Raw genomic sequence first — 16259 nt, 5'->3', positions numbered from 1 at the left:
GGGCATGCAGCCTTACTGTATGGCTAAATGATGATGGCGTCCAATTGGGTAAAAAGTCCCAGGCGGGGACTACTCAGAATGACGTTGTTAACAGGAGAAAGAAAACTGCCGTTCTACAGATCGGAGTGTGGAATGTCAGATACCTTAATCGGGCAGGTAGGTTAGAAAATTTGTAAAGGGAAATAGATGGATTAAAGTAACCTATAGTGGGAATTAGTGAAGTTTGGTGACTTCTGGTCAGGTGAATACAGGTTTATAAATACAAAATCAAATAGGGGTAATGCAGGAGTTGGTTTAATAATGAATAGGAAAATAGGAATACGGGTAAGCTACTACAAACAGCGTAGTGAATGCATTATTATGGCCAAAATAGATACGAAGCCCACGCCTATCACAGTAGTACAAGTTTATAGCCCAACTAGCTCCGCAGATGATGAAGAGATTGATAAAATGTATGATGAGATAAAAGAAATTATTCAGATAGTTAAGGGAGACGAAAATTTAACAGTCATGGGTGACTGGAACTTAATAGTAGGAAAAGGAAGAGAAGGAAACGTAGTAGTTGAATATGGAATGGGAGTAAGGAATGAAAGAGGAAGTCTCCTGGTAGAATTTTGCAAAGAGCATAACTTAATCATAGATAAACCTGGTTCAAGAATCATAAAAGAAGGTTGTATACATGGAAGAAGCCTGGAGATACTGGAAGGTCTCATATAGATTATATAATGGTAAGACAGAGATTCAGGAACCAGGTTTTAAATTGTAAGACATTTCCTGGAGCAGATGTGAACTCTGACCACAATCTATTGGTTTAGAACTGCAGATTAAAACTCAAGAAACTGCACAAAGGTGGGACCTTCAGAGCTGAGCAGAGCTTCAGGGAGAGCATTAGGGAACGATTGAAAATACTAGGGGAAAGAAATACAGTAGAAGAAGAATGGATAGCTTTGAGAGATGAAATAGTGAAGGTAGCAGAGAGTCAAGTAGGTAAAAAGACGAGGGCTAATAGAAATACGTGGCTAACAGAAGAAATATGGACTTTAATTGAAGAAAGGAAAAATATAAAAATGCAGTAAATGAAGCAGGCAAAAAGGAATACGAACGTCTCATAAATGAGATAGACAGGAAGTGCGGGCTAAGCAGGGATGGCTAGAGGACAAATGTAATGATGTAGAGGCGCATGTCACTAGGGGTAAGAAAGATACTGCCTGCAGGAAAATTGAGGATTGAAAATTTTCTCCAAAAAAGAGGACCACTTGCATGAATATCAAGAGTTCAGATGGAAACCCAGTTCTAAGCAAAGAAGGGAAAGCAGAAAGGTGGAAGGAGTATATAGAGGGTCTATACAAGGGCGATGTTCTTGAGGACAATATTATAGAAACGGAAGAGAATATACACGAAGATGAAATAGAAGATATGATACTGCGTGAAGAGTTTGACAGAGCACTGAAAGACCTAAGTCAAAACAAGGCCCCGGGAGTAGACAACATTTCATTAGAACTACTGACAGCTTTGGGAGAGCCAGCCCTGACAAAACTCTACCATCTGGTGAGCAAGACGTATGAGACAGGCGAAATACCCTCAGACTTCAAGAAGAATATAATAATTCCAATCCCAAAGAAAGCAGGTGTTGACAGATGTGAAAATTACCGAACTATCAGTTTAATAAGCCACGGCTGCAAAATACTAACAATTCTTTACAGACGAATGGAAAACTGGCAGAAGCCGAACTCGGGAAGATCAGTTAGGATTCCGTAGAAATGTTGGAACACATGAAGCAATACTGACCCTACGACTTATATTAGAAAATAGATTAAGGAAATGCAAAACTAGCATTTGTAGACTCAGAGGAAGCTTTTGACAATGTTGATTGGAATACTCTCTTTCAAATTCTGAAGGCGGCAGGGGTAAAAGACAGGGAGCGAAAGGCTATTTACAAATTGTACAAAAACCAGATGGCAGTTATAAGAGTCTAGGGGCATGAAAGGGAAGCAGTGTTTGGGAAAGGAGTGAGACCGGGTTGTACCCTATCCCCGATGTTATTCAATCTGTATATTGAGCAAGCAATAAAGGAAACAAAAGAAAAATTCGGAGTAGGTATTAAAATCCATGGAGAAGTAATAAAAACTTTGAGGTTCGCCGATGACATTGTAATTGTGTCAGAGATAGCAAAGACTTGGAAGAGCAGCTGAACGGAAAGGACAGTGTCTTGAAAGGAGGATATAACACGAAAATCAACAAAAGGAAAACGAGGATAATGGAATGTAGTCGAATTGTGTGATGCTGAGGGAACGAGATTAGGAAATGAGACGCCTAAAGTAGTAACCGAGTTTTACTATTTGGGGAGCAAAATAACTGATGATGGTCGAAGTAGGGAGGGTATAAATTGTAGACTAGCAAAGGCAAGAAAAACGTTTCTGAAGAAGAGAAATTTGTTAACATCGAATATAGATTTAAGTGTTAGAAACTCGTTTCTGAAAGTATTTGTGTGGATTGTAGCCATGTATGGAAGTGAAAAATGGACGATAAATAGTTTGGACAGGAAGAGAATAGAAACTTTCAAAATGTGGTGCTACAGAAGAATGCTGAACATTAGATGGGCAGATCGCATAACAAATGAGGAGGTACTGAATAGAATTAAGAGCAATTTGTGATACAACGTGACTAGAGGAAGGGATCGGTTGTTAGGGCATATTCTGAGGCATGAAGGGATCACCAATTTAGAATTGGAGGGCAACGTGGAGGGTAAAAATCGTAGAGGGAGACCAAGAAATGAATACACTAAACAGATTCTGAAGGTTGTAGGTTTCAGTAGGTACTGGGAGATGAAGAAGCTTGCACAGGATGGAGTAGCATGGAGAGCTGCATCGAACCAGTCTCTGACTGAAGACCACAACAACAACACATGGAGTATGGGGTCAGTTGTGCAACTGGGTTCGTAATTTCCAGTCATAGAGGACGCAGTTCGTAGCAATTGATGGAAAGTCATCGAGGAGACCCGAAGTAATATCTGGAGTTCCCCAGGGAAGTGTTACAGTCCCTTTGCTGTTCGAGATCTACATAAACGGTTTAGGAGACAATTTGAGTAGCCCTCTCAGATTGTTTTCGGATGATGCTATCATTTACCGTCATGGGAAGTCATGAAATGATCAAAACAAATTGAAAGACGATTTAGACAAGATACCTGTATGGTGTGAGGAGTGGCATTTAGATCTAAATGCTGAAAAACGTGAAGTTATCTGAGTACTAAAAGAAATTCGCTAAATCTCGATTACGGGATTGAACACAGTAATCTAAAGACCATAATTTCAGCTAAATCGTTTGAGATTACAATTACGAATAACTTCAAATCGAACTATCGGACAGATAAGGTTGTGGCAAAAGCAAACCAAAGACTGCAATTTACTGACAGAAAACTTAGAAAATACGACAGGAATACTAAAGAGACTGCTTACACTACGGCTATAAGCTCTCTTCTGGGGCACTGCTACGCAGTGTCGATCCACATCAGATAGGATAGACGGAAGACACCGTAGAAGCTCAAAGAATTCCAGCCATGAAACAGGGGAGAGAGAGCTACGGTAATTTGTATGGTAATCGTTAAAACAAAGGAGTTTTTCGTTGTAGCAGGATCTTATCATGAAATTTCAATCACCAACTTCCTCGTCAGAGTGAAAATATTTTGTTGGCATCCATGTACATAGGGAGGAATGATTTTCATAATGAAATAACGGAAATCGGAACTGGTACTCGAGTAGTTCAGGAGTGGAACTTTAGAAAAGTAGCTTGAAAGTGGTTCTGTGAGGCCTCTGCCAGACAATTAACTGTGAATTGCAGAGTAATCATGTAGATCTAGATGCTCTCAATATCTGTCAGTGTTGTTCCCACAAACCGTATTCACAGTTTTGGGTAATGAATTGTCTTTACGTTTTAATCTTTGCACTTATCAGCATAATGGAAGCCTGTTGCACTACACGGAAAATGGCGGACATGATCTTCTGTTTCGGTCGGGCAAATGAATGCAACCGAGGAGTCCGTGTCCTGTACGTCGAAAAATGTCCGGAATGCAGGGTACCATTCATCCGTCTATTCCAGCGACCAGCACTCTCTGGTCCCGTAGCTCCAAAACGGCGTACCGTGACAGACGTCACACCATTCGCACTTCTGTTGTGCAGGGACGAGTACTGAAATGTATTGAAGAAGATCCTGGAACTAATGTATGTAGAATTACAGTATCGGTCTGGGTCAGTTATCGCCTTGTCTTGGCGACCCTGCGTGACCATTTGCCACACACATATGTACGGAATGTGTAACGCCTTCGGCTACAAGATCAGCGTACCAGAATTGATCTGCCAATGGGTGTTGCAAAGATGTATTAAAGATCCACTATTAACATCAAAGATAACATCCACGGACGAGGCTGATTAGAGGCTAGTGGGGATCGTTAATTTCCATAATTAACATGTGTGGACTGATGTGAATCCACAAGCAGCTGAAGAAGGAACACATCAAAGCCGATTTTCAGTTAATGTACGAGCAACAATTATTGCCGCCAGACTAATAGTAATTTACATACTCCAAACAGGTTGTCTAGTGGAAGATATCGACAATCCCTCTCAAGCGACTCTCCTGTCCTGATAGAGGGGTGCCATTCGAACAACGTGTGGAGATGTGGTTCATACACATACATGACCGATAACATCTCACACTGACATTTAATTGGCAGTTGATTAGTTGAGGAGGTCCCGTACGTTAGCCAGTTCGTTCCCCGACGTTAATCACTTGGAGTTTTGGTTATGGGGATACTTTAAATCTGTGAACTGTGCAAGGCCCATTGATGATGAACAAACACTACAGAAACGCCTCATCAGTGCCTGACAGATCGTCCGTGACCAACCTGGTTTTTTTTTTTTTAGGGAGTACATGATTTTCTGAGACGTCGGACCCATCCATGCTATACTATGAGTGGACACCATATTCAGCATCGCCTTTAGGGATGTGTCACAAGTGAAGGTGCTCTCTAATAGCAAACCGATTGGATTAGAAGCTCTGCTGTTTTACAGTAAGAGATTAATGTGTTCTCATTTGTTTACACACTTGTTAACTGCATCTTGTAGGTCGTTTGCAACAGAAAAGAGCTTGATATAGATTAGATGTTTTCACAGAAGCGAAGATGAACAAATGCTCACAGCTCTTAAGGTATGCATTTTAGGGTCAATTTTTACTGGACATTTTGACCAGAACTACGCACCTATCGAAATATGAAATACTTTTTTTTAACACTCTGTGCATGCACACGTACGTAGTATTAACGAAAATAATAACATGACTGTAAAACAAAACAAAAATAACAACTAAAGAACGGCAGTAGCTCAGTGTTTCGCGTGTCACTTTAGCAGCCCAACTTTTGAGTGACGTTGCTATGATGTACGGTATTTTGGCGAGCAAGTTCTCATGCTAACAACCCATCGTGCCGTTAAGTGACAGTCAGCGGATATCCTATGCTTGAAACTAAAATGGTGCGATCAAAATAATAGAAACTTTGCAAGACATGAGGATGGTGCCAAGTTGTGAAATATCTCATGTTCCTGTGGGACCAATGTGGTTCGAACACTGCATTACAGAATGGATGATTGGCTTGATGGTCAGAAGTGTATTCATACACTGTGTCCCAGGAAGAATGGCCGGTATCAGGGAAATGACGGGAACGACATTGGAGGCAAAAAAGCACAGTAAACAAGGACTTAAGAATTGTGAGAACTTCTTCGATAGAAGAGGTGTGTTTTGCAGTGTCGAAGATAAGGTAGTGATCATAGATCTTGAGGTATGCAATTTAGAGCCCGTGTTTAACAGTCATTTCGTTCTTGCCTTACTCAATATTACCGCCTTTTCAAAACATGGCAACCAAAGAGTTTGCTGTAGAAGAAATTTGCTTCACAGTATTGAAGGTGAAGGCGTGCTTATAGCTTTTAATCTATGCATTTTAGACCCCATGTCTACTAGACTTTTAATACAGTTCCTAACATATTGCTCGATATTGGCCATTCCTGCTGGGACGCCTTGTATGATGAGAAATGTTATGGTACTGTTAGTGTGACGTAACGCCAGATTTCATCAGTTATACTGGTTGGCGAGTGGTAGCGCGAAACTTTCTCGGCAACACACAGTCAGGTTTTTCGTTGGGTGAGGAATCTGGAGAACGTACCGGCTACAGCAATAGTCGAACGCCCTCTTCATCTGGATAGTGCAGCACGGCACAGGTAACATGTGTTATCTTGTTGAAACAGAACATAATGGAGACGGACACCAGGCGTAACTTGTCAGAAATGTAACTGATGTTGCCCAAATGAACGTCTATGTGAACCATAGGTGTACACAACGGAAGCCCATACCATCACGCTATGTGCTGAGTAAGTATGACGATAGCAAATATAGTCTGACAGTTTCTTCAAACCTACACACAAACACACACAGATACGTATATATTGATGCTGTACGCAGAATCGGGGCTAGTTCGGAAAGGCGGCGTGGGTATCACTGCTAGGTCTATCGTTTATACTGGGCACACCATTGTCGGCGCCTTACTCTGCTGCCGCATCAAAGGAAACCGCGACTATGGTCGATGTGCTGTCAGCACGTGGCGCTTTAGGCGTCGCCACCTTGTACGTGTCTGTACTTGTCTTGCTGCACACAAGCCCAATTCCTGACACAAAGTGCGTGACACAGCTGTAGGATCTTCCATGGCCGACTAACAAGACTGGGCGAGGTTGCCATCAGTGGACCGATTCCATAGATGGACGAGCGCTATGTTTTTGTTTCGTCGACAGCTGCTGCCATCTAGTTATGGTTAACTGACTTGCCAGTTGGGAAACCAGCCGCCGTCTTAGTTTGAAAGTTGTAGGTTACAGCGAAGATTTGAAGTAAACGCATGAAGAAAATTATGTAATTTGACGGGTTCAGATTGGATTGGATTGTGATAACATCGCTTATTTGAGGTCTACTTGGTGTGTACCATTGGTATGTGTGTCTTACTTACTTTTCATGGACATATTTAGATTTGTATTATTTGCCGTAAGTATCTATCTAATAGAGTGTACAGCAGACGCTACAGTGTTGCAGCCATTGAACCACTGGTCGTGATTCATGGAAACACCGTAAAATTACTTAAGACTATCGTCTGGCAAGAAAGACGTCCAAGGACCATTTCTGTTCCTCTCATAGGCACATAAATATGCTTTACAGTACAAATATTGCATTTTATAGGCAATAAAAACAATCAAATATATAACAAAAGATATAAAATCACGCTGGTACATCACAATTGTTTTTGTAAGTTGAGGTAAAAACATTGGTTAGCTGTATTTAGTACTGCAACCTTGCTATCACACGCATTTTTGAAATACGTTGGAACGAAAAGCAAGTCTATTTTGCACTTAGCAGTCGCATATTTAAATTCAAATGGTTTTAAAGATTACCAGATAGAAGCCCAATAAAGTTTTTAGAGCTATGTAACTAATTTTATGATTGTGTAAAGTATATTTAAACTATTGTTTTTCAGTTTTCAAATCGCCAAAAGGAGTTAAATATAGAAAATGGAAGGAAGAGATTGAGCAGCGAACACTTGATGCTGTGCGAAATAATGATCTCTGTTTGAATGCTGCTACGAAGCAGTATTGCGTTCCCAAAGCAACTCTCAAACGTCATCTGGATGGAAAAGATTGGTTTGCTTTGCGAATAAAAAAAGTAATCGACAGTGTTTGTGACTTATCTTCTGAAGTGGAGCATTTATATGTCAACATGTGATGCAATCAGAAGAGCGCATGTTTTCCAGCACGCGTAAGATCTTACGATTGATAGCATTCGAAGTTGCCAGAAGAAACAATATACTACCTAGATTTCACTGTGAGAAAAAGATGTCCACAAGAAATGATACTATAATTTTATGAAGCAGCATCTCGTTGAGACAGCCAGGGGCCATTCATGGCTCGTGTCACTGGTTCCAACGAAGTGAGAGGTGAGGAACTTTTCTGACATTCTCACGAAGACAATCGATGAGAACATGTTTGAAGGACCTGCAGTTTTTAATGTCGATGAAACTGGACTTTAGCTGTACAGAAAAAGACAAGGAAAGTAACTGCTAAAAGAGGAAAAAAAGAAGTTCGATCGATCTCAACCGGAGAACGTCGTGTTATATCTGCTGTTGTTTTTGGCCTTAATGCTGCTGAACAATACGTACCGCCGATGTTGATATTCGACCGAGTTCGTGGTAAACATGAGCTGAAGTATGGTGCGCCTCTTGGGACTTTTCATTTCAGATAGTGGATACATAAACAAAGAATTATTTGTGAAATATCTGGAACATCTTATGGCTAATGTAAAACCTTTGAAGGATCATACGATTCTTATTCTGCTTGATGGCCATGCAACCCATACAAAAAATCCCGAAGCACTACATCTACCTCGAGAGAAAGAATGACATTGCTTTATCTTTTCGGGCATACCTCTCATAGACCGCCGCCTTTAGACGTGTCTTTCTGCAAATCCGACGAGTTCCCACTTTCAGTAATTTTTGGAAAAGCATATGGGAGGGCAGGAACTATAAAGACAGCAACTAAAGGACTTTCCCGTTGTGGGGTCCGTTCAGTAGTCGGATATGTTTTTCAGGGTCGTCACTTTTATGTCTGTAATGCAGCTCACTCTGACCCATCCAGTGAGGAGTTACCAGTAGTGGGAGAGATTACTACTTCACCACCAACAGAGATAGGAGAGGCGTTTAGTCCAACGCATTTTTATGATCAAAATCAATATTCCTCGTTCGCATTGAAATTTATTTCCACTTAATCACTGTGCGGCCATATTCAAATCGATCAGGGCGTAGTATTCTCGAATGAGGTGTTTAATCATGAAATTTCGCATATACCTCTAACGGTACGTTCATGGAATTCAACTGGTCCATTGATGGAAATGTGTATTCACGAAAAAACCTTTAGATAAAATAATTCAGCACTTGTTTTTGATGGTGTTAAATGTATTTCAGGAATAACCGTTTGCACTGTGATGTAGGTTACCTGAACAATTTTGGCATTTCATTATCACAACATTTGAATCATAGGATTTCTTTCCTTTCTGACAAAAATTAACTCGTCCATTGATGGCAACTTTACCCTGTCTGTCCTCTCGAGCCCTGAGATCCTGCACAGTATTGATTATAAACCTCCTGAATATATAGATTCCTATTTGGTCTCAGATTCGTAGGATCCCGACTAATGCGAGCAGGAATATCGTGTTCCGACCGCTTAATGTTTCTCTTTCTTGTACGATATCGTCGCAGACAAAGAACATTCAAATGTGATTTTTGAATAAGATACGCATCATGTAATTTTCCTTATTGCATGTAACGTGAGGAGTTCAAATGTGTGTGAAATCTTATGGGACTTAACTGCTAAGGTCATCAGTCCCTCAGCTTACACACTACTTAACCTAAATTATCCTAAGGACAAAGACACACACCCATGCCCGAGGGAGGACTCGAACCTCCGCCGGGACTAGCCGCGCAGTCCAAGACACACGTAACGTAGATAGTGTTGGTCCTACGTGCACTGCGCTGTTGTGATGGAATGATAATCATTTGCATATTCAGGCCTGTAGTACAGTTAGTGGCAGTTTGACTTTCGTTGCATCCAGCTTTCACTATAGATTCTGTACACCGTTGAGGGCTCAAAAGAAGGACTAAAATGTCTGCCATTTGTTAATCTTTATTTTCTGCAAATGAAAAACTGTCGAAAACGGGTTTGGAACGGTGTAATACCCGGATGTCACGTAGCCCACAGTAAGATATTCCAAAGTACTGCATTAAGCAGGCTATTCCAGCTTCTCAATAATTCTTGTACTGGTGGTCCTTGACCCCGGTTAGTAAGCGACTTTTATTTGGGGGGGGGGGATGCATGACTAGGACAGTGTTCAGGTCCTTTGCAATAACCTTTCTTGCCAGGCATAGTGGCTTCACTGCAAAGTTTCTAATCTTGACTATTTGACCCATATATACAGCTGCTCGCGTTATTCTGACCGGTACTTAATAGATCCACCTCTTGAAGCTAGCTACAGCTGTATCTGGGTATGCCATTTTGATTTTTGTAAGTTATCGATGTGCTCGTCGGAGACAGAGCTATGAAAAAATGTTTGTTCTTGTTGTGGCACAGTATTTACCTCTGCGCAGTCTGATACAATCTTCGTTGAAGTGTGGTGGGTGATGGACGTATTGAGCAGTGCTATGCTAACTTGTGGTTGTGTGTGTCAGATGAAGGAAGATTTATTATAAAGGACAGCAAGGATGAATATGTTGTATATATTTGAAGGCGAAAGAAATCTAAATTTTGAACAAAGTTTTTATTTTTGAGGAGAAGAAGTTTGAGGTAAGATTGCAACGCTGCGCCAGTAGTGATTGCTGTCGGTTAGTTAACTTGCTCAGAGCTAAGAGAAAGCCCCCCCCCCCCCCCCCCGCCCTATTTCTCTACATCATACACTGAGATATCAAATGATTATGCTGTTTGATTTTTATAGAAATTGTCTGTTAACACTGTACCCTTCTTAAATCATTGTTCACTTTGCTAAGCATAGTGTTGTTCGGACCAATGTTATGTGCGACTATAAGGCGAAATTTTACTCTGTCCTTTTGAATACATAATTCGTTCAAAAATCGTTGTCTTGGAATATCATTTGATAAGAACTGTCACTCTCCCCATCACACTGTTTCTCATTACGCATTGTCATATTGCACCGTATGGTATACAACTGTTTGAATATTGTTTGGAAATATTAATAAAAAATAGAACTCTAGCTTAGCCGCTTCTTGCTTGCTGTTTGGTGTTGGCTTTCGAGAAATCTGCAACAACGTTGTGAAAACACGAGGTAAGTGGAAATTTTAATTAGGGCCAGATTATCGTTTCCAAATTAGGTTCTGTTTAGTCAAAGGTTAGCATAAGAGTTTAAGTTGGTGGGTACGTAGGTTTGCTAATAGACAGATTTTTTACAGAGTGAGAGGTAAATTTGGGCCAAGTTTCATACACATTCATATAGTGCAGAGCTTACACAATTTCTTCCAATTGTCTGAGTTGACAAAAGTCATGGAATAGGGATATGCACATATACAGAGAGCGGTAGCACCGCGGACACAACGTATAAAAGGGCAGTGCGTTGGTGGGCCTCTCACTTGTGCTCAGGTGAGTCACGTGGCAAAGTTTTCGACGTGATTATGGTCGCCGACGGGAATTAACACACTTTTCAAAGCGAAATGTAGTTTGAGCTAGACGCATACGACATTCAATTTCGGAAATCGTCAGGGAATTCCATATCTCTAGATCCAAAGTGCCAATAGTGAACCGAGAATACAAAATTTCAGGCATTACCTCTCACCACAAATATCGCACTTTACGAGCGAGAGCAGCGGCGTTTGGGTAGTGTTGTCAGTGGTAACAGAGAAGCAACAAATAACCGCAGAAATCAATGTGAGATGTACGACGAAAGTATCTGTTACGACAGTAGGACCATTTGCTAACAGCATGACATCGCCTGAAACGCTTCTCCTGGCCTCGTGAGTATCCTAGATGACTCGAAACCCGTGGTCTGGTCAGATGACTCCCGATTCTAGTAGGAAAGAGCTGATGGTAGGATGCGAATGTGGTGCAGACCCTACGAAGCCATTGACAACATCTCACTGGATTTGAACGCGGTTGTGTAAAGAGCTACGAGAAGTTGGATGTTCCTTCTGTGATATTGCAGAGAGAGTTGGGAGTAATGCAGCGACAGTACACGACTAATGGGAGCGGTTGTCACGAGAGTGTTCGATCGCAAGAAGAACGGGCACCAGACGGCGACGTGGCATTACCAAGATGGAAGACCATCTTATTCAGTGTCCTGCTCTGGCGTATCGCACTGCATCTGCAAGAGCAATCTGAGCGGCGGTTGGCATCACAGTGAGACAGTGAACAGTTACAAATCTGTTACTACAAGGACGGATCCGAGATGGACAACGTGTAGCATTCATTCCTCTAACCCCATGCAACCACCATTTGCAACATCGGTGGCATCCACCGAAAGCTCATTTGCAGGGAAGGATGGAGGTCTGTTGCGCTTTTTGATGGAAGCTGATTCTGTCTCAGTGCCAGTGACGGCCGTGTGTAGGCTAGAAGGAGGCTAGGTGAGGGTCTGCAACCAAGCTGCCTCCGTGCTAGACACAATGGTCATGGTATGTGGTGCGATTTCTTAAGACAGTAGGTTATCCCACGCACCCTGACTGCAAAATTATACTACCTGCTGTGCTGCCGTTCGTGAACAGCACACCAGGGATGTTTCCCAGCAGAATAACCCTCGCCCATATATTGCGGTTATAGCCCCACATGCTCTAAATAGTGTCAACTTGTTGCCTTGGCCTACTCAGTCACCAGATTTTTATCCATATACGGGACATCATCGGAGTACAACTAGAGCGTCAGCCACGAAAGGAATTTACCGTTGCCGTATTGACCGACCAAGTGCAACAGTCTTGGTACTCCATCCCAAAAACTCTCATCCGGCACCTGTACAACACACTGAATGCACGTTTTCGTGCTTGTCTTCAACGGTATGGGGGTTACACCGGTTATTAATGTACCAGCATTTAACATTTGCGGTATGTTAGCTAGAGAAATGTATTCCCGGAACTTTATTACTCTACGTTAATTATCTTTTGGTGCTGCGATTTTTTTCCCGTCAGTGTAGAACGAAACGTAGTGGCTCTATTACAATTTATTAAGTGGCAAGAAAAGCCCATCTTTTCTGTTGATGAAGGTTCCGTGTGCTACATTATATATTCTATAACGCCCGTCACTGATGCTGCTACAGATCACTACTGAGTATATTTTCATTAGTCAGTCTCTCTAATGAATGGAAAGTATTTCGAAACTCAGAGACAGTGATTTAGATTCAAACATTTGACACATATCTTTTAGCCTATTAGGTGTAAAGAACGCAAAGTCGAGGTACTCGTGAAATATGTGGACGATGGTTCGAAGAATACTCACGTCACTGTGGTACCTAGCGAGCCCATTGAGGAACTGCAGCTGGTCCACATTGGCTGGCAGCACCCGATACACTCGGTAGTCGTCGTAGCGCACCTTCTCTCCAGCAGCCAGCGCAAGACCAGCCACCAGGAACTGCAGGATTCCTCGCATCATCCTGGAACTGAATCCCAGGGCTATTGTTCAGGTGCAAACTATCATCGCAGAGCATCTGTGTACTTTACCGAAGAGACTATCTAAGCAGGTGGAAGGGATGCTGGTCTTAATAAAAATTGTTTTTATTTTTTAATTTTTTTAAATTCGGGGACGTTTTTTATTCACAAAAAATGGTTCAAAATGGCTCTGAGCACTATGGGACTCAACATCTTAGGTCATAAGTCCCCTAGAACTTAGAACTACTTAAACCTAACTAACCTAAGGACATCATACACACCCATGCCCGAGGCAGGATTCGAACCTGCGACCGTAGCAGCCTCGCGGTTCCGGACTGCAGCGCCAGAACCGCACGCCCACCGCGGCCGGCTTTTATTCACAATAAGGAGGCTTAGCCATTGAACGGCCACTTGCCTGTTGCACAGGAAATATTTTTAAAGTGCACTTTGAGGAAGAAATTATGACAAAATCCCCTCAACAAGATGGATGATTAATTTTATGGGATAAACATGCTGACGAAGGTGTTATATTGTATTATAGTAATAATACTGAAAGAGACCAGTTCCTCTGGGATGAAAACAGTTTGAAGCACACGATACAGTTTACTGGACAATGCACTGAGAAGGACACTTTACCTTTTCTGGACCACAAAGTGACCGTAAAAAGCGGAAATATTGGCTTCGGTATTTACCGAAAGCCAAGCATGACAGGTCTCGTTATAAACAGACAGGCATGTCACCCGATGAAATGTAAATCCGCGACATACCCAGACATTTAAATTGTATACATAAAATGCTCCTTACAAGTGAAGCTTAAATGCCTGGATATGAGGTTAAGCAGTATATGACGTATCAAAACCGTTACGATCCAGAATTTGTTTACTCAGTTAATAAAAGTGTATTAAAAAAGAAAAATTGTCTTTCTAATAGGGGATGAGAAGCAGGTTTTGTATCGCTTAGTTCAGCCGAGCAGACAAAGGGATTCTCTATTTTTTGTAGAATACCATATCTGGGTACAGTATTCGAAACAGTAGGCATACGTATGAGACCTAACAACATTATTTTACTTTATCGGGTCTAGATAGAAAACTCAGGCCAAGGAAAAGCGGCGGTAAATAAATATAATTAAGTGGGGTATACTACATTACGTGCAATGATTCCTATAAAAATATGTGGATCAAACCGGTAGCTCATTTCGAATAAGATTACAGGTACAGTTTAATTTAAATAATCCCCGATCTGCAGTAACAGCGCACTTACGCGAAGAGGAAAACAGCATCACAAGCCCTTCAGAAAATTTAAAAATATTAATAAAAAAGTCATATTTTGTTTCCGGTATTAGAAGAAGTAGAAACTTTTAGATACAAAAAAAGGAAGTGCACAGTTCACGTTGAATAACCAATTAAGATTAAATAATTTAATTATATAGATAAAAGATCTACTCACCAAGCCGCGGCAGAACACGCACATTAAAGAAGGTTGTAATTAGGCATGATTTCGGAGCTAGTGGCTCCTTCTTCGGGCAGAAGTGTTGAAGGGAAAGGAAGAGGGGTGAAGGAAAATGACTGGAGAGGTCTAGTAAAAGAGGTGGATTTCGGGAAAGGCACCCAGAACCGCGGGTCAAGGGAGACTTACCGCACGGGATGAGAAGAAAAGATTGATTGTTGGGGGACTGCATCGGACGAGATTTGAAAACTTGAGAGCAATTAGGATTAAAGCAGCATAGCAATCTGGTTAATTTTGACTGACTTATAAGATCAGGTGTTAGGAAGTAATAAAATTCTGTATTATTATCGCTTTTTAAGCCAGCAACCCAAAGCTCCTAGTCATGTGTATATGACGTCACACTGTCCATGTGGACAGTTTCCGTTCCGTCAGCCAACTAATCTCTCTTAGTCGTTCGTGCGGGCTGCTTTTACTTTGCCCAACTCCACGTTGCCCTGCCGTCACACAAGTAAGACACTGACAAAGTAATTTGCACAGTGCCGCGGGAATTTTAGCGTCCTCTCACTATAATATATATTTCCTTTTACTTTTTAGATGTATGCCAATATTGAACCATACGCGGCTTGGCGGGGTCGGTAGACTGCGGTTTTGTGAACGCTATCGTTCAGTCTGCCTACCTCGATAGGATTCTTACCAATGTCCCTTCACTCTGTGGTAGCAGTTACGTGCTAAGCAGCATAAAGCAGCGTTGGTGAAACCACCACCTAATATCTACCACACAGAGGCTGCGCAACTCTAGTTGAAAGTCCGTTCCTTAAAGTTCATGATTAAAAAATCGGGCGTTTGTGATCTTCAGTTTGCTTGCAGAAAAGCGTTTAAAATAAGATTAACTCTGCTTATTATTCATATTGAAACACATTAAATGGCTACCAAGTCCGCATTTAATATGATAAAACGTTATCATCCAAAATTCACTGTCTGTATAACAAATATTCACTCGAAAAGTAGCCAAATTTTAGTAAGTCTGACCCGACTAATTCTCACGTTCTACCAGTCACAGACCTTCAACTATTTGCGAGTTAAACATTTGGTCGTTTCAGTGGTCTTCTTCGTAAGAGGTTCTCTTCAAAATATTCCGAACAGAGCACGGAACACGCCACGCGGATTTGTTACTACGACCAGGAAATTCACACGCTCATATCTCTCAAACTATTTAATTTAGAAACACAAAACTTTCATTAAAATGTTGCTAACTCCAGTCGCTTCAGTCACGATATCTTCGAACCGAAATTAGCTATTCCCTCATCTTACAGAGTATTTTTAAGGAGCGATCTGACATCGTAATTTCCTTAGACCGGCTAGCAAGTGACTCTCCTCGAGGTACTCTCCTACATTCCCATTCCTATTTTCGCGCGGGAACAGCTTAATTCAGATCGGCTGTTGATATAAATGACCAATCAGGCGTTCCTTCCAGATCATTCTCGTAGGAGATCTTGCCTTAACCAATCACTAATTTGATAGTAATTAATGGCAGCAGAACTTCAAATTCTTGTATTTTGTTTAATCAAAATAAACGAAGTGCGAGATATTTTTCAAACTGACAAAT

The 16259-nt window shown here is 41.4% G+C and overlaps 1 protein-coding gene across 1 annotated transcript in view; it reads right to left on the bottom strand.

Moving 5' to 3' along the window:
* Positions 1–13211, bottom strand: part of LOC126474498 (zinc carboxypeptidase-like) — a 96958-nt gene extending 83747 nt beyond the window's left edge. Inside the window, exon 1 of the mRNA XM_050101968.1 lies at positions 13059–13211. Within this exon, the coding sequence (XP_049957925.1) occupies positions 13059–13211 (153 nt within the window). The remainder of the gene's footprint in view (positions 1–13058) is intronic.
* Between the last annotated feature and the right edge of the window lie 3048 nt (positions 13212–16259).

Source organism: Schistocerca serialis, chromosome 4 (genome assembly GCF_023864345.2).
Source record: "Schistocerca serialis cubense isolate TAMUIC-IGC-003099 chromosome 4, iqSchSeri2.2, whole genome shotgun sequence".
Lineage (NCBI taxonomy): Eukaryota > Metazoa > Arthropoda > Insecta > Orthoptera > Acrididae > Schistocerca > Schistocerca serialis.
The sequence above is the reverse complement of the archived record's forward strand: the minus strand, read 5'-3'. Positions and strand labels throughout refer to the sequence as shown.